General features: G+C 37.2%; 1 protein-coding gene across 1 annotated transcript in view; it reads right to left on the bottom strand.

Annotated features, from left to right (window-relative positions):
• Positions 1-386: 386 nt before the first annotated feature.
• Positions 387-23,795, bottom strand: part of ANOS1 (anosmin 1) — a 145,251-nt gene continuing 121,842 nt past the window's right edge. Inside the window, exons 10-14 of the mRNA XM_054812519.1 lie at positions 13,337-13,431; positions 10,918-11,089; positions 9,468-9,688; positions 6,554-6,695; positions 387-5,945 (exon numbers count right to left, since the gene is read on the bottom strand). Of these exons, the coding sequence (XP_054668494.1) occupies positions 5,887-5,945; positions 6,554-6,695; positions 9,468-9,688; positions 10,918-11,089; positions 13,337-13,431 (689 nt within the window). The 3' untranslated portion in view covers positions 387-5,886. The remainder of the gene's footprint in view (positions 5,946-6,553; positions 6,696-9,467; positions 9,689-10,917; positions 11,090-13,336; positions 13,432-23,795) is intronic.

The following is a 23,795-nucleotide window of genomic DNA, read 5'->3' as shown; positions in this document are numbered from 1 at the left end:
GCCTCTTTGCCCTTGCAGGTGCTGCATTGCCACCGGCGGGCTAACAGCCAGTGTTTGGTCTCAAGGCCTTCCTCAAGGAGGCTGGCGTATATCTAGACGATGACAATGCAACACCTCTAATAGGAAAACAGAAATATAGAGGGGGGAGGGTTGTACTGTAAAGAGCTTTCATTGTTTTTTGTTTGTTTGGTTGAGGTTTTTTGTTGGGGTGGGGTTTTTTGGGTTTTTTTGGGGTTTTTTGTAAAATGGAATCTTTTGAGTGCATCCTGGGTTGAGATGCACAAAAGCCAAGTGGCACAGAAGCACAAGCCGCAAAACCCCAAACCAAAATGATGATACTGTTCAATATATAGCAAACTTTCTTTATTTCATACAATTCACATCATCCAGTCATTGCTTCTTTCAATTTGATGTTGAATAAAACATTTGTTTGACGTCATGGAAGGAAAAAATGAATGGATATTTTGAATTACAGTGTATAGAACACTTCAACTATTTATTATGTCAACTTACCTATCCACAGTGATATATCGTTCTTGCCTGGGTTTACTGAACCATAAAGGCAAATATCCTTGAAATAGTCCAACTTGCAGAGAAATTTATCTAAACATTATCCAGTTATGTAAAAGGAAAACAAAAAGCAAAAATTTAAGCACTTATTCCAATGACAAAGCAATACCAGGAAATTTTGGAATTTACATTCAAGTTAAAATCTAAGTGTTTATTAGGTAAGTCAAGAGTAAATCAAAGATGCATCCCCAAACTAAAGATATTGCATCTGAGAATGATAGCACATCTATGACAATTTGAAACAGTTAAATGTTTGTACTAAGATATTTATATTTAATAAAAATATAGAATTTAAAGCATGGGATATGGCACTTTAAAATAGAAAATACTCCAAATCTGGTGTATACATAGATTTCACCATGATTTTCAGTGATGAAAATCTTCACCTGCAGGATCAGGCCACTGACATAGATCCAGCAACATTTTAATTATTTTAAGTTAGTATTACAAAGGGTGAACAAATCTTCACTCTGAATTATTCCATTACAACAGAGAAAGGGATGGGAAGTTCTTGAGTCTATTTTTTTACTTCAGGGATTGCTTTTCCCCAGAAAAGACTCAAATGATATCTAAATTTATTTTCAGATTATTTTGATCATTTTTTGAAGAAAATAGAATGCTGTAGTAAACAGAGGATAAAATGGTATGACTTTATACACAATGAAATATAGATGTATCAAAGGTACTTGGCATGGCACTGATTTTTCTTAGATGACTCTGTGTCTTCAACTTAAGAAAAACAAAACCATAAATTCTGTATGGAGGAGATAATGTAGCAAGATTTTGATGTAGGATAGTTTATTACCTAAACAGTATGTACACATTCTAAACATGAAAATAATGAGTAAAAGAAATCAGGCTCTATTTACATTTACATTTTTTTACAGATTATTTTTTACAAGAAGTGTATTTTTTTTCTCTAAATAACAGGACAGACACATAAGACCAATCTTTTTGTATTACATATATAAATAAATATTGACTTTAAATGAGTGTTATAGGAACATAATTTCTACAGCCAGTTTGGGTAACAGAGAAGCAGTTCTGTTACCTCTACTACAATATAATTAAGTAAAAAGGAAAAATTTTACATATAGAGCTCTGTTAATTACTTTGTAAATTGTACCTTACTAATATATTCAGTAGAGGTAATACAGTCGTTACATTTCATGCCCACAACTGAACAATGAGTTTTGGCATGCAAAACCACATATAATCATCAACATCTGCAGGTATTCATTTACATTTTTTAAATAAAGGGGTTTCTTAATTATTTAAAACTACATGCAACAGCTTATTAGCATCATATTCCTGGTTACAATGCACAAGTTTGCATAACATTATTTTTAGTAACTGATGTTCACAGGTACTGATCAAAAGGGTAAGAATATACTTGGCACATAGTATAAGAAAATGAATTAATAAATAAGTCAATATCACAACTACATTTACATATACACAAGACAAAAAATAAATTTTTTATGGTGTTGTACACAGAATTCAGAACTGTCTGGGTCCCATACTTTGTTCTATAAGGCCCTGATTTAAGACAGTATTCAAGCAAATTTTGACATCCGTGCTTTATTAGAGACATCACTAAAGCTCATTCTGCACTGCAAAGGTTTACTTCCATCCCACTGACTTCCTCTGTGCATATGGATGTTTCCTCTTCTGCATACTGCCCTAAATCAGGGCCTGTTTATCTGAAACTCTCCCTGACTCCAGATGAGGGCATGGGGATGAAAATATTGTGGAATAAATTGACTCAGCATTTAGGTTTCTATACGGTTCTGCTAATGCCAGTGGTAAAATTCCCATTCACACTAGCAACGAGTATTTCTTTGATTTTGTGTGTGACCATGCCAAATATTAATGTCAATGTTAGCATTGCCACACCATGTCCTCAGCTCCTTCTGAAGCCACTAAGTTGAAGACGTTCAGCATTTCAGAAGTCAGACCTCTTATTAATTGTCTGTGTGCTATATTCTTAATGAATATTCAAAATGATACACATAGTGGTACGTCACAAGCTCTGTCTTATTGGAATTTCTCCTGCTCTATAAACAATTCAAAAACGGTCAAAAAGATATAACAAGAACAAACCATTCTCTTCTTAAACAAAAATCACCGATGAACAACAAAAAAAAAATCCACTTCACAAAGCAGTTAGGAAAAATGGCATAATCTTATAATTCTATAAGAAATAAACAAAATGCATCCTGAAGTCAACTGACAAATACATCAGAATCGTACATAGCAAATAATACATTAGTGTAAAGGTGCAGAATATCTAAAAACATCCCAATATCTATATTAACTCTGTATTACACAACATCATTAGAGAAAATAAATCTTTAACTAATGAATCAAGTAATGAATTACAACTCTATTACTGAATTAAATGTTTAATGTGATTTAGGCTAGTAAATTAGGACAATACCCTGTACAATTCAGCAAACAAGGCTTTATGAATTAGGCACTAACAGCTTCAAATCTGTACTGCTAAATTCAAAGAATAATCAGGAAATGACTCATAGTTGGGAATTTAACATCCATGCATGAGCTTTGCTGACCTTGTATTTTTCATTTTTTGATTTGGAGGGTGACTTGAAAGGTGAGTTGATAAGCTGATTTGTAGAAGGAAAAAAATAATTTACATCTTAGTGGACTCTATATAATACACTTGCTAAATACAATTCTACTATATCAACTTCTTTTTTTTTTCCCCCAGAATCTACTTTCAAAGGGAAAACCCCTCCATCTTCTTCAAAAGTACAGTGCTACTTTTAAAAGTTGAATGCTTCAAAGAGACTGGCATCAGCAAACAGTAACTATTTTGATTCATTTCAGAAGAATGAAGCTTCCCCCCAGGAACCACGACTAAGGGTATCATCACTCAGGGCTCCTAACTTCCAGTTTATCTCCAAGCCAGATTTGGCATCATTGTAATAAAGACCGACATCCATGTTCTATGCTTTACCATGTCACTATAAACGAAACATAATTTCATTAACATTAATCAAGTCGCTACAGATTTGCTCCAGCATAACTAGAATAGACTGTGATTGAAAGGTTTGCACAGAAGTTTCCAGAGAAGGCTGAGGTAATTACTTTCCCTGATTCCACTGACTCCTGCTCCCAGCAAACACCACGGATGTCCCTTCTAGCCTTACCGATGCCCTGTGCAATCTAAATGTTGAAGCAGTGCTGCACACCGGTCTGATTCTGGTCATTTTCTTTGTAAAGACTTGTACACATGAAACATTTCCATGCCAACAGAAGTCTCTGAGACTCTGGTCCTCCACCAAAATTAAAAATAAACCTTTATACTGGTTTTATGAATATGAGTTCATCAGTTTATTTGCTAATGTATTTTGGAAAAGGGGATATGACAGAATGACAGAGGAAGGAATTAAAAGCACCATAGCCTTTTATATTTTTAAAACTACTGTTAAAGGCCCAAACCATGTAGCAATGGAAATTTTTCTGGAAATGTTCTTGGTCATTGAGTGCATATCAAAAAAGACAACAAGCAAAGCAGAAAGAGAATGGCAAAAAAGAGCCCTTTAAAATCAAAGGTAGAAATGTAGGAAACCTAGAATAAGCAAGTGATCAGAAATTAATTCCGTTTCCTTCATCCCCCATGGTATCAACTCACATGAAACAAAATGCTGTAAACTTCAGTATAGACAAACTGTATTTTAATATTTTGTGAATGCTCTACTACAATAAACATAACTCTGGTCCTCAGTTTCAAGTATGTATTTCTTTTCTCCATATTTGCTTTCCACAAGACAGTTTGTCATCAAGAGAAGGGAAATATAGTTACCGCTAGTGTCTGAACTTCTCTCACTGAGTATCTCAGGCAAATATGAAGTACAGGTGAGTCTGTAGCATCTGCTGGTAGAAAAAGTGGCTACCTTGTCAAGTTTGACTACTAAGCATTTGAGCTCCTTTATCCTCATCATATGATGGCTCAGGGAGCAATGGAAACTGTGCCAAAGAATGCAGGACCACTTTGAACATCTTAAACATGAGAAGCTGATTATGAGTATTTGTAAGGACGTTTATTGGCAGATACTTTCCACCCTCTCGATAATAAATCCAAGCAGTTTCTGTTTACTATCAGAGGATGTCTCTCTGTGTGGCAAATAATTCTAGACAGTTTATATTGCACAATAAGGCAATATGAATTCCCTTATGGTTAAAAAGGGCACCCTTCTGTCTGAATTTGAAAAATGCATTCGAATAAACTATAAGCCAATGTTTTCCAGATGCCAGAATATTGTCACACAATTCTTTCTGTAAGCAGAATAGCATGGAGCCAATATATCCATCCTTCTGTTCAATCAATGGGGAAAAGAGATACGTGCATCAAAAGCCAAAGCCAAAAAGTAGCTTGATGGCTACTTGAATAATAAATGTGCCTCAGAATTTCAATTTCTAAAATATTCATGTTAACTATCCAGATTTTTTATACCTTGAAATAATATATACCAGAAAATTATAAGTGGGATTTTAAGAGTAATTCTTCCAGGCCCTATCAATTAATTGTATTAATTGCCATAGATTTTCAACAATTCCATTAATTGCCATTTGTTTCTTTACAATGGTACATCTACCCTGGAGATTTTTTAGCTATTAACTATGTTAATAGAAGATCTACATGCTAAAATATTGCCATTTCAGAACAGATGGTTGATACAAATGTATCATCATTCTCCTCTGTGGTGATAACTGCAATTATTAAATACTGACTATTTTAGGGTTTCTGCTACTGGTATTTATTTTATTTATGTCCTTATTTCAGACACGTGGAGATCTTCCTTAATAGCAAAAACTGGTGACAGGCAGAGCTTTAAGTAAAATAGATCATTTAAACACGCTGATGAGAACATGGCCTCCAGTGTTCAAAAGTATGTATACATCACAGGATAACCTTGCAAATATTAACATTGAAGTCACTAAGAGAAGAAGCTGTATACACTGCACCTTTTCAATCTACTTTAAACACAGAAATACAAAAACATTATAATGAACACACTTTTGCTTTTCTCACAGGTGTTGAGTTAGATGCGATCTTCAGTTTGTTGAATAGTGGTGGAACTGAAACAATACTTGCTGTATGTTTCATCCTGGCCTGGGTGCAAATACAGTTTGTCATGGCTAAACTACAGAGAAGTAGACACAGAACGTACAGGATGGTAACTTCCACTGGAAAACTGGGTTCGTTGCTCCTACAGATGTGCCTTTTCCTAGCCTCCATTTGGGAGCTCAGTTTTTCTCTCAGTTATTTGTATAATCTTCTGAAACAGTCTAATATTTCTCTGGGGGTGGCTTGTAGTGATGTGGATGATGTTGCTTCAGATGAGGTCCTAAACAAAAGAATAGGAAAATATGCATGTATCAAACCCTGAATATGTAACATCATTGTTCATCTGTACTAAAAAGTCTTCATGATGCCACCAGCTTGCAATCCTTCAGCCTGTGCTGACAACTATGTGCATGTTCAGTCCAGACAACTTTAGGGACTGTGAAAGGACAAAAGGATTCAAGCAGATGAATCATGGGACTAATTCTTTACATTTTTTGCTGAGCCTCGCAGCATTGAGCTGTACTTTTCAGAAACTTATAAAAAGCTGGAAATGGCCATTAAGAGGTCTAATGAGAAAAATCTAATCCTGAAAGCAACCCCAGGCCTAGGTTGCACTTGGAGCACAGACTGTCTTTGACTCCCAAGTCAAAGAGCTGCGGTGGAATAAATGGCACATGTCAGACCACAGAAACTGAGAGAAAGACTGGATTTGCTTCCATCATTGCTGATGGACAGTAATGGGGGAAAAACCCAACATGTTCATGCATTTGAAATTCATGGAATGCTGCTGGAACCAATGAAAACTCTAAGGCCTGAGCTAATTGTTTACATGTGGAGGACTGAAGTTCTGTAACATGTAACCACATGTCAAAACGGGGTACTACTTACTGTGGGGTGAGAATGGAGGAAGGTCAGGCGTTCGGAACGATTTTATTGTAGCTGGCCCTTCCCCACCAGTCGTCAGCACTTGAACTTCCAAGCGGTACAGCATCGACGGCCTCAGATTGGGCACGGTAAGTACATAATGATCCTAAAAATAAATAAAACATGTTAATGCTCAGAGCATCTAAAAATAAAACGCAGTTGATCTATTCATACAAAGCAGTGGTTTAAACAGGATCTGTCACTCTCAGCATTCACAAATTATTTTCTTACAATTCTGTTAAAAGGATTTGACATATGCATCACTTTATTGAGAGGGTTTATTTTGAAAATTTTCTTGCCATTGCCTTTGAGCGTACTTTTTTACCATAAAGTTATGGTTTCATGTGTAGGAGGTCTAAGTTGTTCCTTAGTGTTCTTGAAAATGGATGATGTGCTCATAACTAAAAAAAAAAATTAAAATTTTTAATTTTAAAATTTTAACTTCCTAATCATTCTTTTTAACAAACTTGTTCATTATATAAACTTGCTTTTCTTTTAGATCTGTCTGTGAACTCCACTGATTGGTAAATTAATTCATGGCAATTCACCTGGCCCCCTGCTGCAGCTAGTGGAAATAAGTGTGGCTACACAGATTTCAGCATATTTGTTCCCATTACATGATGAGAATCTGCTCCTCAGTTCTTAATCCCATTTTTGGCACGCTGGCCCCAATTGTTGCTGCTCCATAACTTGCATGGTCACTTACACCTATGCAAAATAATTTCAGAGTAAGTTTATAAATGCTCCCAAATGGGACGACATCTGAATAAAGACTGAAGGGCATTAAGGAATCAAAAGTCCTGATTCACCTTATTCCAAGCTGAAAAGGACCAGTGCCGGGGAGGGGACAGCGGGGCAGTGACGCCAGACATCACGGGCACGGTGTGCTCCTGCGACCAGCCGGGCTGGGCCAGCCAGGAATTTTCAGGGCAAGTTCCTCTGGTTGGCATTGCTCCCAGTGCCACGCGGGGGGACCTAAGCGGGCTGTGGGAATAACTGATAATTTGCTGTTACTGCCAGAGCAGACAGCGAAGGGGAAAGGGGAGAGAGAAAAGGTGGGGGGAAATGCATAGTTTTACTGCCAAATTAGCGTGTATTGTGAGATGGGGCTGCTTTTATTAGACCTTGCTGAAGCTGACATACTGAACAGGTAGGGGAGAGAGGTGTGCATACATCACACTCATACACTCACTCTGCCCGTTCAGGCGCTCCGCCAGCAGTTGGGACTTGTGGGTTTCAGCCCCTGCTGTGTAAATATTAATCAGTCACAGGCTACCAACAAGAATGAGTGAATGATCCTCACCGTAAAATACCCTATATTCTGGTGGTTTCTGAGAGGTAGGAGATACTGTTTCAGCTCAAACCAATGTTTTCTTAACCAGTTGCCATAAATAGACAGAGATGGACTTATAGTGATAGTTAATTTAAAAAAAAAAAAAAAAAAAGAATCTCCAGGCTCTACAGTAGTGAAAACAGAGGAAACAGAGATAAAAAATTAAAGCATAACACAATGCAAAGGAGTGTTTTAAACAAAACTTTATATATATTTCAGACTGAAGTGGACCAAAAGCTTAAGAAAAGGAATAGAAATTCTGAATAAAACATACACCTGCTCCTAGGGAAAAAAAAAAAAAAAAAGATGAAAACTGAAGTGAAAAGTAACATCTCACGGTGTGTAACTTTGCTTATCATTGTGCTAAAGTGGCTATTTGCAGCCAAAGGTCCATGACTGAGTATCCACTTCAGGTAATCCTGCAACGTGGTTTGCTGAAGAGATCAAGGCTGTACCTGCGCTGTGCTTCGGCTCTGGACTGTGGGTCGAGCTTTGAGTGAATTGGTGCAATCACACCGAGTCTGTACTAAGCTGTAACAAGACAGCTCCGCATACTGCGTGGTAGTTTGCCCCATAGTTTTAGAGCATCCACGGTCAACTTTGTTGCTCTCCCCCAGAACAACAAGCTTTGACACACGGGTGCCCTAGCCTTAGGGCAGTCTGCTAGGAATTAAGACAGAACGCTGAGAACTTTGTCTCGGATTTGTGGAAAACACGGTGAATGTAAGATGTGTCCAACAAAACATTTTATGCATTCTTTGATGAAATGAATCTTGTGAAAAGATTTTTCAGCCAGCTCTGCTCTAGACACAATCATCGCCTTGATCCACTTCCCCGACCTGAATGGAACGACTCCCAGTGCTGTTAGCAGACTTTGGATCAAGGCCAGCTGCTTAAACCCTTTTGTTGACTTTGGTGGATCTGGCAACAGAATCTGAATGAAGTGCTCTTCATCTGCCTCTGCCAGAGGAGGAACTGAAATAGCAAAGGCCATCTTAAGCAAATAGGGGGAAGAATTCAAATTGTTAATTCTCATGCTTTCAATAAACAGTGAAATCTAGTTCTTCTTTAAATTATTTGTCTGTCGGACAATGGTGTGTATTGGCAGAGGGGAAAGTGATTTTTATTTTTCTTAGAGTAATGAGTTACTCAAAGGAAGAGAAAATTCTCTTAAATCCATCGACTCGGACACCAAATAATTAGTAAAACTACAGTAACTGCCGAATTGAACAGCCTGATCATCAAAAGAAAATAAAAACTATCTATTGCTACAGAGATGATCTTTTCCTCCCTTCAGGCATTTGTCAGACAATGGTTGCTAATTTGGCAATTGTGAACATTGAAGTGTTTGATGTGTCATCAAGAAGAGTAGCTGTGCTTTGTTTCTCCAGCAAGGAGGAAAAATTAAGCACTTCCTGCTCCAACTTGCCTGCAGAGCCAGAGAACGCTATGTGAGACATCTGCATCACCGCTGAACATTAAAAATGGGCCACACACGCGCACACTCACGAAGCCGCTAGCGAAGGAAAGTAACAAACAACTTACTGCTGGCAGTATCTGCGACTGCGAAATGATGCTGTTGGGTAAGCTGTTCTGCCGGCTTTCTGTGGTTACTTCTGCCCAAGTGACCTGAAACCCTGTCATGGGCTGGTGAAGGTCTGCCTTAGAGATCTTCCAGGAAAAATGACCAGTGATGTTACCTTCCTGGACAATGAAAGACGCAGAGAGATTCTCGGGTTTGGCCAACACTTTGGGTAGAACTGGCACTATAAATTTGGAAAGCAAAAAGATAAGCTAAACTTTGAGACATAATGTTCAGTAATGTTCATTCAGTTCCACAAATCAAGGTCAGACAGAGCTCTCTTTCTGGTGTTACCCAGGATCCTGCCAGCATTCTGACATCACATTTTCGGTGTTAACCAAAGCCTATCTTTGCTATAATCCGTTGCCATTTTATGCCAAATTTAAACTTCAAATCAAATCCTGTCAGCTGCAGGCAACAGAAAGGAAAAGCCTATGGCATGTAAAGGCAACCATCCTGCTGCTCCTCTGTATTTCAGAATACCTGTGCTCTGGTTTTCAATTTTGGGACAACAAGAAAACCCACAGGACAGCACAGAACTCCATGACGCAGGCAAAAAGTAAAATTCAAGCTCTGAAACTGCAGTACAACTTAATAGAGGCACTCTGATTAGGGGAAATATATGCCTGAGTTGCAGTTGCCCAGGAGTAAGGTTGTAATGCTGGAAACTGTCAGAAGGTGTGGTCAGGAAATGGCAGTGGTGGCCAGCAGAACTCTGAGGTGACCCATGACGCACGGGAGTACCCTTGGGGACAGTAGGGTCTCACAGTGAGAGGGCAACCCTCTATCTGAAGAGAGAGGTTTCCAGACTTGGCTGTGCAAAGCAATGGCTGACCTGACCTCGTGCTTCCAGCGGGCGGCTGGACTAGCTGGCCCAGAGGTCCTTACCAACCAACCAACGTCTCCGTCATTCTGCCATTTTCCATAACCCTCTAGCTACACCTACCATCGTGGCAACACTGTAAAAGGTATATGAGTGCCTTTATTTGTTATTTGAGAGAAGAATTAACCTAAACAAAAATCAAACTGAAAAAGCAGCTTGCATCAGTAGCAAAACATTCAAAAGATGGGTCATGTCAGCATAATTATGTGTGCAGTTATCACCTGTTATTATAATGATTATAACTGGGAAACTATTTCTCCTTACAAAAATGAAAAATATGTAATAACAAATGTCATCATATGTTTATAAACAGTCCATTAAAATTATCACCTAACTGACAAAACAGTAATATGGTAGCCAAAATCTATACTGCTCTGTATTTTAGTTGATTTTTCACATACACGTTAGTCATATTTTTATTTGTTCTGAATCTTTCATTTCCCATTTTAGAATTGCTGTTAAAGACTTTGTTTTTGGTAATTATAAATGCATTTGAAACTATTTGGTTACTTCTCCAGATCATGCCTTACCTCCTTCAGTAGGACAATTAATGTGCTTGTGGTTTTTTTCTTTAAATGCAGAGCAAGGTGGGGTTACAAAGAAAATACTCTCAGCCTTAAAACGACCTTTAGATTTTGCAGGCAAAACAGTTACTTTATATTTGCATGAAAATGACAGGTCCTTCAGAATCATGTAGTTTTCCTAGAAGAAAAACAAAAAGATCACATGCTGCAAATAGACCTCTAGGAAAAAAAAAAAAAAAAAAAGAAAAATAAGGTTGGCAGAATATGAAATGTTTTCTCCAATAAAATATTTTCCTGATATATTTAATACATGCCAACATGGCTTTTACTTAGAGAACAAAGCAAACATTGCTTATAATTATTTTCAGTAGCAAAATATATTAGCGAGGTATTTGGATATGTCCTTCAATTCTACACAGTTCCTTCACCACGCTGCATCAAAGCATCTGGCTTCTAACATTTAGAATAGTCTCTCTGACGTGATGGCAATGGGGGTAGCAATGTGAGGATGTAAATGCTAATCGAATTAAATAAATGTAAGAAAGCTGAGTTAAGCTGCTGTAAATGACAGGCTTCATCTACATTTAACTTTTTAAAAGCACATTCGAAGTCCAGCATGGCATTATGGATCCATATTTTTCTGCCTTGGTACATTAACTATTTCCACCTTCTTATCAGAAAGAAAAGCTCCACAACTGAACTATAAAGCTCAATTCTCTGTTTAAAGACAATGACTGAAGAAGAAAACTTTACACAAAGTGTAAGTGTCCTGCTAAATTCTTACTGTTGTCTAAAGAACTTTTGAAAATCACAGCCTAATAGCTCTAGCACAAATCATATAAAAGAAAAAAATGTTTGGGGTTTTGTTTGGGGGGGGGGGTGGGTTTGGGGGGTTTTGGGTTTTTTTTGTTTTGGATTGTTGGTTTTTTTCTGGGAAAATGTCCAATACTGGCTAAGGTCAAAAGTATTCCACTGCCTTTTAGATCTTTACTTCCCTTCAGAATCACTAATTTCCAGCGTTCTTCTGCATAACTCCCTCTTTCTTCTAATCCCAAACTGGATTAGTCTAACCTTCACTTGGAAGGTCATTTTGGACAGGACATAGAGATAGGGCTGAGAATGGACTTGACTCCGCACCTTCCTCCTGTTAGGAGAGTGCTCTAACAGGCTTGGCCCTGCTTAAAATTGTGACAGGACCATTTTTATTTATTGTGACAGGGCCTAAATGCTCAACACCGGTAATGTAAGGCCTTTATCCACCTTGACCTGTCACAGGGAGTACCAAACCTTTTGTAGCATCAACCTTCTTCTGTTTGCTTGCAATTATTTTCTTCCTCAAAAGAAACACAGAGTTTCCCAAAGTAGATTGGACCAATTACTGTAAGACGATTGAGAGGAACTAAATGAACGAACCCCACAATGCATTTGGGCAGATGTACAAAGAGTCTTTCCTGACCTCTAGTGGAAATAAACTTCTTACATGTTAACTTTCTCCTATCTTCAATGTGCATAACTTGAAATGTTGGGACTGATCATAACATTATGTCACAATCATTTTTTTAATCCACCTCTAATATTTGCTTTGCTGACCCCATGAAGCAGTAAATCGTACAAGCTAACAGCCTTCTGTATGAGAAATGATGTCTTTCGATTTACTCTACTTTTACATGCCGTTAACTCCACTGAATTGGTCCAGTAGTATAGGTCAGGGTAAGAAGGAAAGGTGAATTGTGATTTCTTCTATTCTCCGTAACCCACTAAATCAATTGTGATGCACCGATCACATTACTGTGTTGTTCCGATAATGTGTTACAGAGACGGATGACACTGGATTGCCAACAAATTGAGTACAGAGAGCTGCCACTGCAATATATATTTGGGCTGATGCACTTACATAGAGCTTTTCTCCTTATCTGATATCTGTCTGACTTCAGATTTAATGTGTAGTATTTTTCACCTACAGTCCTTTTTTCTTACTCTATTATTCTCCTCAAGGTTGTGAAACCCACCTGCATGTCTAAAAGAAAACCTAGTTTATTAATTACTGTTTTTACTGTTCAGTATTTGCACTGTGCTAGATAACGCTCCATGTTCTATATGCTGTAGAGTTATATAAGTACTTTAGCTAAGAAGTTTGTTTGCCTGCTCTTGTTTTCTGAATAACTGTGACCAAAAAAAAATTATTTTAGCCTAGTGTGGACTTAAAAAAAAAAACAAAACCAAAAACCAACCAAAACCAAAACAAACTGAAACAAAACCCAAACCAGTCCAGATGCATCATTTTTATCTTTTGCAGAAGAGGAACATAAATTACTTATCTATGAAACATGGTATAAAGCATACTGTGTGTTGTTACAGAACCATCCTTTCTCTTGGATGGTTAGAAGCTGCTCAGAGCCAAGCAGAAGGCTGAATGGAGACTTACGTAAGTCAGCTCCGTTACTTTCCCAAGTCCTTTGGTGTCGTTGTGTGCACAGGACTCCAGTAACCAGTGGACTTGGAATTGATTCATGTTGATATCTAAATGATATAAAAAGAGAGGAAAAAGACATATATTATAGTCATGGTTTCACCATTGCAACTTTTCTGGTTTCTCTGGATAAAAATAGAAGGAGTTTGAAGTATTGTAGAGCATATACTACTTACATTTTTGAAAAAATCAGGCATTTAAGTTGAGCATTAAAAAAAAAAATCTCAGTGCTGCTACTTCTAAACGTGCTGCAAATGATAGAAATGACTTCGTGTCTACTGCCTGTGACTGTTTACATTGTCAGAGCATTGCAATACTGCTGCCTGGTACCGCTTGAGGAATCTGTGCCTGAAGACATGTGAAAATGTTTGTAAATCCCTGAGCTTTCTCCTTTCAGAATATATCATAACACCTGTTCAGTATCTGTCCAAATAAAATTCTAGTCTTGACTCTTAGGAGTAATACCAAAGGCTTGAGTTTGCTCCCATTTAAACCAGTGACAAAACTTGCCGCAGTATCAATAGCATAAGTTTTCAGCTAATTTCCAGCTCTTCTAGCTTCTTGTCTAATACTGATTGCATAAGGAAGCAAACCAAAGCGGAATAAAGAATTAGACAAAAGAAGAAAACCTCATCAGGTACTGCACACAGATCCTGTCATTTTTCTGGATTTTGTTCTCCTCTATACAGGGGATGCAAAATTATGTCTGTTATTATTAATTAGCTTGGTATGACATAGCCACTAATGCCCAATGCAAGATTGTGGGTTTCAGGAGAGAAAACAAATACCTTTGATGCCTTAAGGGCTGATCTGGCATTAGACTGCCATGAGCGATTTGGATGCAGAAGGGAAGGATTGTAAACTAAAGAGAAAAATAAGCAGTGTCTGAAATTAGCTCAAATGGTATTCTGGTAAAAAGACTGATTAGAAGCTCCTTGAAATAGAGTTTTGCAGCAACTATCTTCATAACAACATGTATGCCAATTATTTGTGTGATTTCTTTGGAAACCCAACTTTTTTTTTTTTTTTTTTTCCCAAAAGAAATATATAAAGAAATAACTTGCTGCCTTGTAATTGTTCCCTCTCATTTAAAAATAAAGGAAGAAATGGATGTGCTTTCACTTCCCCCTTAGCTGCTGGGCCTTCCCACTTGATGTGCCTGTTGGACGAAGACACCAGCTCACAGTGGATTTGTAAGTAGGTTTCATCTGATTTCATCTCTTCCAGTTCATTCAGTTATTGCCTATCACCTGCTTGTGCCCCTCTCCTGGGACAAACCAAAAAAACCACCTAGCTTCTTGGGACCTGAAAACTGTGCTGCTATATTAATCAAGCTATATTAATGATGTACACTCTGTGCCAGTTAAGCACAGTGAATCTGATATTGATTGCATATTACCTGATAATCACAACTTATTATTTTAAACTATCTGCATGTAAGGTGGACTGCTCTTTGTAAAGCTACGAATTGGCTATTTTCACTTATAATAACTTTCACTTGCAATCCATAAATAAATCACTCTCTCTTTGGTAGAGATTATCCAAACCAACTAAGCCTTGCCATTATCCAGCCATCCAGAAGTGGACAAGACACATACCTCAGGTAGGTCACTGAATATCACTGCCTGGGCAACTGAGGAAAGATAAACCCCAAGCATCGAGAGTGTACAACAGCTGAGCATCCAGTTATATCAGTGTTGAGGTTTACTAAGCCTCTGGTCAGAAATGTATTTAAACAGGTTGTAACCCAAGCTATTTGGTATTTCCAGCTCCTGGCACAGTACAATTCTGTTTCGATTTTATTGCAGCTCCACTTCCATTCCTTATATGTGAGCTTCGGCTCTCAGGCAGTTCTTTTCTTCCTTGCTACTTCTCCTCTCCTGCATTAGCAAACCCTTAGTAACCCATTCGTAAACAGCTGTGGTTTCTCATAACCTCTCTATTAGAGCTAGAAAATCAGGAAAAGGTTAAAAAAAATTGTTATTTCACTTTCCATCAACTTGGACTGTAAATGCAGGATGAAGGTTTTTAATAAACATAATTTCATTTTTTTATTTAAACAAAATGAACAAATGGCTCTTATATTTGATAGTGCTCACATCTGGTATTCTGATAACAACCTACATTGAAAAGACAGGATTTTCTTTCTTTTCACTGAGTATGTAATTAAAGCCATTTCAAAAAGGTTTTTGTACACATATAAAAAAGTACATCAACTGCTATAAACTGGAATACATCAGGACAGCACCAGCTAAGTTTATCCAAAACAGGCCTTTTTCCCTTCCCTAAACTTCTATTTTCAAGACTAAAACTTCTTCAGTTCTCATCTCCACCTTTGTGATTGCTGTTATCTAAAAGATTTGAACATAAGCATGTTAATTGCTTTTTGTTAAAAATAATGTAAAAACAATTGACAACAACAAAAATTTTCTCCTTTTAAAAAATCTATCCTGTAGGGGTCTAAAGCCTGAGTAATTTGGGTAACAAAACTGAAATATAATAGGGAAGTAACTCCTACCTAAGACAGAAAATAGGGAAAGGTGGGACATTTCACGATTAAATAAAGCTAGAAGCATGAACAACTCAGTGTATGTGCATGCATGAAGTATGCATATTAAATAACAAGACTGGTTTAGAAATTATCTTTAAATTTTTTATAAGCAAAAGGAGAAAAGATGTATGGAATGATCTAAGAAGCCACATAAGACACTTAAAAAATAAATGATGAAAATATTCATTTGGTTTATAAAGTTGCTCATAAAGCTCGAAGCTCTAGAGTTTCGTTTTTATGCAACATTATACATCTGATTTTGTGTTTACAGGACATGCAAAAGAAAAAAAAAAGAAAAACTTCACTCAGCCTTCCTTTCAGCAATATCGACTCTGTTAGGGAGATCACTATTATAATTTTATTCAGATTTTTGTTTTCAGCTGTCCATTACAAACTCAGTGGTAGGTACTGGACAAGCGATCCAAGCTGCAGTCTAGCTGAATGCCTGCCCTACCGCCAAGACTAATGGGTCTGAATTAAGCCCAGCTGAAGTTAATACACTGTAACCCACAGCCACACCTTTTTCCGAGAAGTCATTTGAGCAGTTAATACTAACAGAATATCCAGTATCTAATGGGACTGATTTTGGCCAGTTTTATCAGAAATCTCTGCTATCCCTTCTAGAATAGGTACATAACGCTGAAAAGAAACTGCCAGACTCCTTCAGTCTGGTTCCCTGATTTTCAGATTCTAAAGTGGTTTTTGTAGATAACCAATCTCCTTCTTAATAGTTTGGAGTTGTCTTGATTCTGTACTTCAAATTATAAGTCTTTATAAAGCTTTATAACTTCATTGTTCTCATGGTTAGAAAGTATACCATTTAACACTAAAAAGACGGATGCTTGCACTAACGGCAAGCATTCATCTTTCCCAGAACTCAAAATGTTTGTATAGAAACACTGAACTTGAAGAACATACTAAGTGCTAGCACTCATTCGAGCAGCTCTAAGCTTGTGAAATTAGTCAACAGAATAATCATTTAAGTAAGAATTCCTTAAAGGACTGTTACAGCTTATTCAAACAATTACTTTCATTCTCAAGCTTCTTTAAAAATAACAATAATTAAAAAAAGTAAACCAGAAAAAATACTTTAAATCCTTCTAAAGTTACTGTCATGGACGTGACCTTGAGCTGCTCAAGCTAAAGATTTCTTTTAGTTGCATAAAACTAATGCTCCCAAATAAACTAATAGCTAATGGTAATTATCTTGGCTATGATTTTTAAAGTAAATTTTCTGAAGTATAAAATGAGTTCCTAGTCTTAAAAAAACATTCCTATACAGACATCACATGAGCATGTTCTTAAAATTCCACATAAGCTTAGCTGTTTTACTGAACAAGGGTATGCAGCCAACTTTGTTGGACAGAAATCTTAAACCTCTAACTGGAAATGTATTGATCACGAGATGCTCTAAAGCATGTTGAAAAGATATCTGTTTTGATTCCCTCCCTCCTATGGTTCATCAAGAAAAGCCTTTAATTCCACATGAGTATCTCCACAAAGCTATCTCTCTATCAATGGTGTTTATGAAGATGTTCTTCATCAGATTTATCTTCTTTCTCCTCCCTCCCCAACCTAAACTCTTTAGTTTGATTTCAATTAAATAAATAAATATATTTCAGATTTTTTTTTTTTTGGGGGGGGGATGAGAAATGCACATGTATTCTTTAGTTTTAAGCTGTAAAAGCACCTCAAAATCTCACTAATGCCAATGCCAAATATATCTGTGTGCCACTTTGAAAAGTGCAGGTTCATATGCACAATTTAAGCATCTTCAATGGAAAAGATTTGCTTAAAGTACTGCAACATAACCTAGGTCGTGGCTGCACGATAGTTAATAGGAATACCCCAGGCCGACATTCTACATTTGCTAAATCTCATCATGTCCCCACGGAATTTGAAGCTTGAGACCCATTCAGAAAAATCACCCACCACAATGCCAGGTAACTCTGCAACTTTTCCTAGCTGGAATTTCTGTTTTAAATAGTTTTACAGTTTATTGAAAATAAACTAAATAAGTAATCTCTTTTCCTCATCTTTGCCAACGTTTTCCACATTTCTGTTCTGCTGTACATTTCCATTACTGCCAGCCATGTGAACGATTTCATCTAATGTGGTTTCTTTTTTTCTACCACGTTACTGCAGACAGCTTCTTTCCTTGCCTCAAATACTTTTTTCTGCTTTGCATTACGTTTATTGTTGCAGAAGGGTGCCAGCTTGACAATCACCAGGAACTGAAGTCTACTTTGTAGCTAGAAAACTGGCATAGCACAGGCAGCAACAGCAGCGAAGTTTATTCACACAACCTAACGCCACCAACATGACAACAACCTACTATCATTCCAGGAGATCAGGTGGACGGATTTGAGAGGTATCTATTTCTTTGCATTCCTGTGATCCACAGCGAGAAAATTGCAGCAGACTGTTTTGGGAACTGGGGCTAGTTCTGCCATTGGTTTGCTGGAGGTCTTCAGGCAAAGCACTTCATGGCTCCCTACCTCTTTGTTCCACCCCTGTCCAGTGGTGCTAATGATAACGGTCTCTGCCGTAAAAGTACTTCAGCTCTAGAGTTGTATATTATTCTGTTTGATGGATGGTTGTTGGGTGATGGGTCTCTACGATTTGGTATAAAAATGCCAATTAATGCCAGCTGTGACAGCACTATTATGCAGGCAACCAAATTAGAAAAAAATGTTAGAAAGAAAAATCAAATGGGATTTGCTGGAAAACAAGATTTCAGAGCAGACACGTTCAACAACAGCAGCTCAAATTAAGGTTTAATTACAATAGAAATGTCTGGCATCAATAAACAAAGTAACATCAAGCTGACTTCTGTATCATGACAGGATTTGAAGTAATTAACAAGCAGTGTCTGATAGATTTTCCCATTAGAATAAAAATATGGTAAAAAAAAAGGTTATAAAATCAGACATACTTACATGAAAACCTTTACTTGGCAGCATAAAAGTATTAATTTAATATAAATAACAAGCATATGTTGAATGAGTATTTCAGTAAAAAAGGAAATGGTGTTCTGTATTTTTTGTTAACAAAAGTCAGTCAGCAAACTGACTCCCTCCAAAATATATACATATAATTAATATGCTAACTGTATGTCAAAAGGAGTTGTTATCAAAATTTGGAAGATAATTAGCCATATGAAAACCTGCTGTCTTCATTCAAACCTAACCTTTCTTCAAACAGAATGCCATAAGGAGACTGAAATTTCTGTGAAGCTATTCAGTAACAAAATTACTGAAAGAATTTGTTCTGCATGTAGCTAAACCATTGGATTTATTATATATTGTTAAATCTGATATGTCATACAGCAAATTGCAATGATTATTTGTGACTGGCCACATGGGTTTTGTTTTTCTTCTCATGCTGGTGGGTTGATCTTACAAGCTTCTGAGCGCTCTGGCCCTGATTCAACAAAGCACTTCAGCATATGAACAGTCATGTTGACTTCAATAGTTAAGAGCAGCTAATGGATCAAGCCAGAAAGTTTAGTACCCACCAATATCAAGACACTAACGACCATACAAACTATAGTTAAAAGACAATCTTGAACATGTCTTTGATTGTCTTAGACTAAGAAGAAGAAGGAAATATAGTAAAATTAAGTAATTTCCTTTCTGGATCATTACTTGCATCATTATAGCAAGGGGTAAAGATTTTGTATTTAATATCACAGCACAGGGCAGAATCTGCTCAGAGCACATCAAGTGCATGTCTCAGTATCTACACGCTTGCTTAATTGTTTCTACGGTAAAGTTACAGTATGATTTCGGGAAGGTCTGTATAAACCCTGTGTCAAACAACACACAACACACCATCCAAGACAAAAATTATTTATCTTATTGTATTGAATGGTGAAGCTGTGCTATGGTGAATAGAAAAGTAACAACGGTAAATGGTGAAATTTTTGGTGGTTTGCATGAAGAAAAACATTTTATCATCTCTGAAGTGCCCAAAGATGTGCACAAGTCAAAGGCTTCTGGAAGAAATGCTCCTGCCCTATCTTCTCCCAGTATGGAACCACCGCTACACCTTTACAAGTGTGGATCTAATACAACACATCACTGCTTCCAACCCACCATTCTGGCAGAAGGATGAGCAACAGTGTTTGCTCTGCAGCATAACCTGCCTGTGTTTCCACACTGAGAACTATTATGCAAATAGTTGAGATGATAGAATATAATGCAGTGGCTTCTGCTTTCTCAGGCATGTGTTCATCTGTTTGTCAGGCCACCATTCTTCTCCATGTCAACACAGAGTTCTACAATATGCACGGTTCCATAAAGAGTTTTTCTGCTAAAACTCAGTTGCTAGAGAGGTCCTGAAAAATATGCAGAGAAGGCTTAAAAATGGGCAAAAGTCAATAAATGTAGCAGTGTTATTTACTACTAGCTGCTTCAGTTTTGAAGACATGATTAGTATAAAGTGATCCACATGGTATTTATTGCATTGAAGCATGACTGAAGAACAGTTTGAGAAGGAATACTCCAGTGTACTGCAGAGAAGCAAAACATGATCTCAGCCAGCAGTTGATCATAACGCTTATTTATTTCTTCACATACTAATGTATGAGCCAGTCTATGCCTCTCTGAATCATGGTGTTTCTTGCCAACATTTGCAATCTGAAGCTAATGATAGGACAAGAAATAAAGATAGAATAACAAGTGTTATTTTACTTATGGTAGTTTAGCAAATGCAAAGTGAGTTATCAGTCTTAGGATACATAGGTAAACACAATTTACCTTCAAATAATGACAAAATGCTGCATAAATGCGCTAATGCATTGCCAGCCTCTCTGCCCTCCTCTTTTCCCTGCGCAAACTATGTTGTCGATGTGCTCTGTCTCAGGCATTTTAGGTAAGTTCTCTTAAAAAAAAAAGAAATGAAAACAGCACTGGCTCTTTAGCTGCCTGTGCATTGATTCACCCAGTGGTATAAAAAAAAAACCCCAAAACCCCAAAAACAAAACCAAAAAAACCCGACCCCCAAGTGTCAAAGGTTTGGTTATGAAATTCATGGTATTAATGACACTTCTGAGAAAAAGAACTTTTTAATAATCACTTATTCAAGCAGTATGATTAAAATAAACACCAAAACCCTCAGCTGACATTTAAACTTCATTCAATAAACACTTCCTAACAAGGCAAACTATCCTGCTTCCTGACCTTACATGGAATATAAGCAGTATCGTTTAAATCACAAAGATTTTGTTTCTCACATGCCATTTAAAACAAACTTACTTTCTATAGAACACATTCTTGGTAAAATACAATGATAAGCCTTTCCAAAAATGATATTAACAATTAGCGTGTAATTTAAAGATAGGCCTGAGCCACAGTATTTGAGTCCATATCTAGACCTAGGAAGACTCAAGGTTTAAAGATACTTATATTGAGGGATTTAAGTTTGGGATCATCTCTAAGCCAGATTACCTCTACCCTCACTCCTTTTCCCACACACAACATCCTATACAAAGTGAGTTCAACAGCATCTCATTCTGGTTTTCTATTACAAGGAAATTTGCCTCTTGTAAGCTCCAAATCTCACAATAAGCTGCTTGTAGCCTGAATAGAAGCTTCCTACATTACTCCCTCAAAGCCAGATTTTCAAGCATCCAAAACTGAATTTAATGAAAAATAAAAAACCCAAACAAACAAGTCCAAGGCTCACTATGGTTATACATCTATTGAAAATGTCACTAGGTACTCTACCATTAACTTTAGCCTTCTGCGTGTAACTTTGACAAATCTGGTTAATTTAGGTGGGGAGGCTATATTGAGGATAGGTAATCTGGGAGTTCTTCCCAATTCCAGAGTCAAGGTACAGGCCAGATTACCCCTAACTCCACAGTGGGAGGAGATGTAGAGATGCAGCTCCTACCCCCTTCTCTCTCACACCCTATGCAAAAGCCGTACGGGTGGATTTGCACACATGGACAATGGTCACAGGAGTAAAAGCAACTGGTGTTTAAAAACTCATTATTCATCAGCTGCATACATGTGATATCTTTAAATTTAGTTTATCATTTCAGTGTCAGATACCCTTTTTTGGTGTCTTTCCCTCCAACTCTAGCTACTCATTCAAATAGTCCAGTTTCCTTCCCTGTCTGTAGTCTTTATGCAACGGGGTTTATGTCCACCTTATAAACTGGGCTAATTAAACAATACAGGTTAAAAAAAGGCATGTGGAGGAAAATTGATGCAATTTACAAGAGGACACTCAGTTTAAACCACCATCACCATGAGCATGATGACTCGCTGCTAATAGTGTAACCTTCTCTGCATCGTAAACTAAATATTGTACTTCAGAACTTAGGCGGGCTAAAAGAGGAGCTGATGAAAGGTGTCTTGTTAAGCTGCAGTACCTCAATATCTTTTTACTCACAGTAGGAATGGTAGGATTGCTGCAGGTATGATTGATAGTGTAAGCATATAAGACAAAGCTTTGACTGAAGGTGACCTCATGATACAGTTTGGGGAAAGGAGGGGAAGAATTGGATGGTAAAAAGCTTGCCATTTTATCCCTCAGTTATTCAGGCTGCCTAACAACAGAAATTGCCATCGACAATCTTAGAGACACTATATATATATGCATAAATATAATTTTATGTATTTGTTGTTAAAATAATTAACTTCTTATGTTGTGGTAATACTAAAGAAGTAATAAGAAATGTAGAAAACTGTGTAGAATGTGAAGAAATGTAGAAAACTTATTGAAGGAACATAAAGATGCTGGTTTTGAAAACGCATTTTTTCCTGAAGAATTAAAAATCAGGTAAGAGTTTATTTATTAGTTGGCCAGTTAATTTTTTCAAGGCCTTGAAGTGAGTTAAGTCTTGATAAATGATTTTGCAATGCAATATTGAATGTTTATCTGCAGTCTGACCACAGGTACTCATCCCACATAACGATGGTCTACTTTTGGACTGCACTCATGGATCAGGTAATTTGCAATTACATTTCTATTTCGTCTTTTAATGTAAGTTCAAAAGAAATCAATCTTTAATTTGTATTCAGTTATTAAGTTTAAGAATAAAAAGAAGACTTCTTTTAAATGCATAAATTAAGTCAAATTAAATAGACTCACAATTATTAAAGGTGTTCTGGAGTACAATTCAGGTCATACTGAGGGCTTGTAAACAGCATACCCTATGTAAATTTTAAAATTAAGAAATAAGTGGATTAACCATACAAAGTGTTAGAACTAGTTTAATGAATGTTCTGGACCAAACCAGTGCAGTATAGCCACAATCTGCCTTCAGCAGGCATCAGTGGCTTCCTGTTAAGCAAAATCAGTCTTCTGTGCTGTCTGAGCTCTGGGACCACAGCGGGTAGTTCTGATTTGGCTTCTGATATTTGATTTCCTGGCGGACTTTGAATCAGTTCCAACTACATTCCTGGGACTAATAGTTGGACAGACTTGCCCCTAAGTCTCTCATACCAAGAGCTTTAACCACCTACCCTGAAAGATATGGAGGTTTGGAAGCAACTGAAAGGCATTCAGTAACCGTTTTCTGTTGTTCCTGTGGAAACATGAAGAAATGCAGTAAAGTGTGCCCTTGAAAAGACTCCCCAATATTGTCCCATTTGCAGGGGAGATGCCACTGAGGTTGCCCCTATTTAAAATGTGATTTTAAAACTTTATTGTTTGTCCCACTAATCAATTGCATACTATTTGAGAAGTTGCACACTATCTGCTCTACCAAATTATATTATTTGTTGATGGTTTTCATGATTCCCACCAGCAACAAGTGAAGTATTGCTAGCACGTCACATTTGGACATCAACCAAATAGTCCAAGTCCTGTAGTCAGCAAAGTAAAACTGGAGATGGTTGGATGCTCCCC

This window comes from Grus americana, chromosome 1 (assembly GCF_028858705.1).
Source record: "Grus americana isolate bGruAme1 chromosome 1, bGruAme1.mat, whole genome shotgun sequence".
Taxonomy (NCBI): domain Eukaryota; kingdom Metazoa; phylum Chordata; class Aves; order Gruiformes; family Gruidae; genus Grus; species Grus americana.
This window is presented reverse-complemented; position numbering and strand designations above follow the sequence as displayed.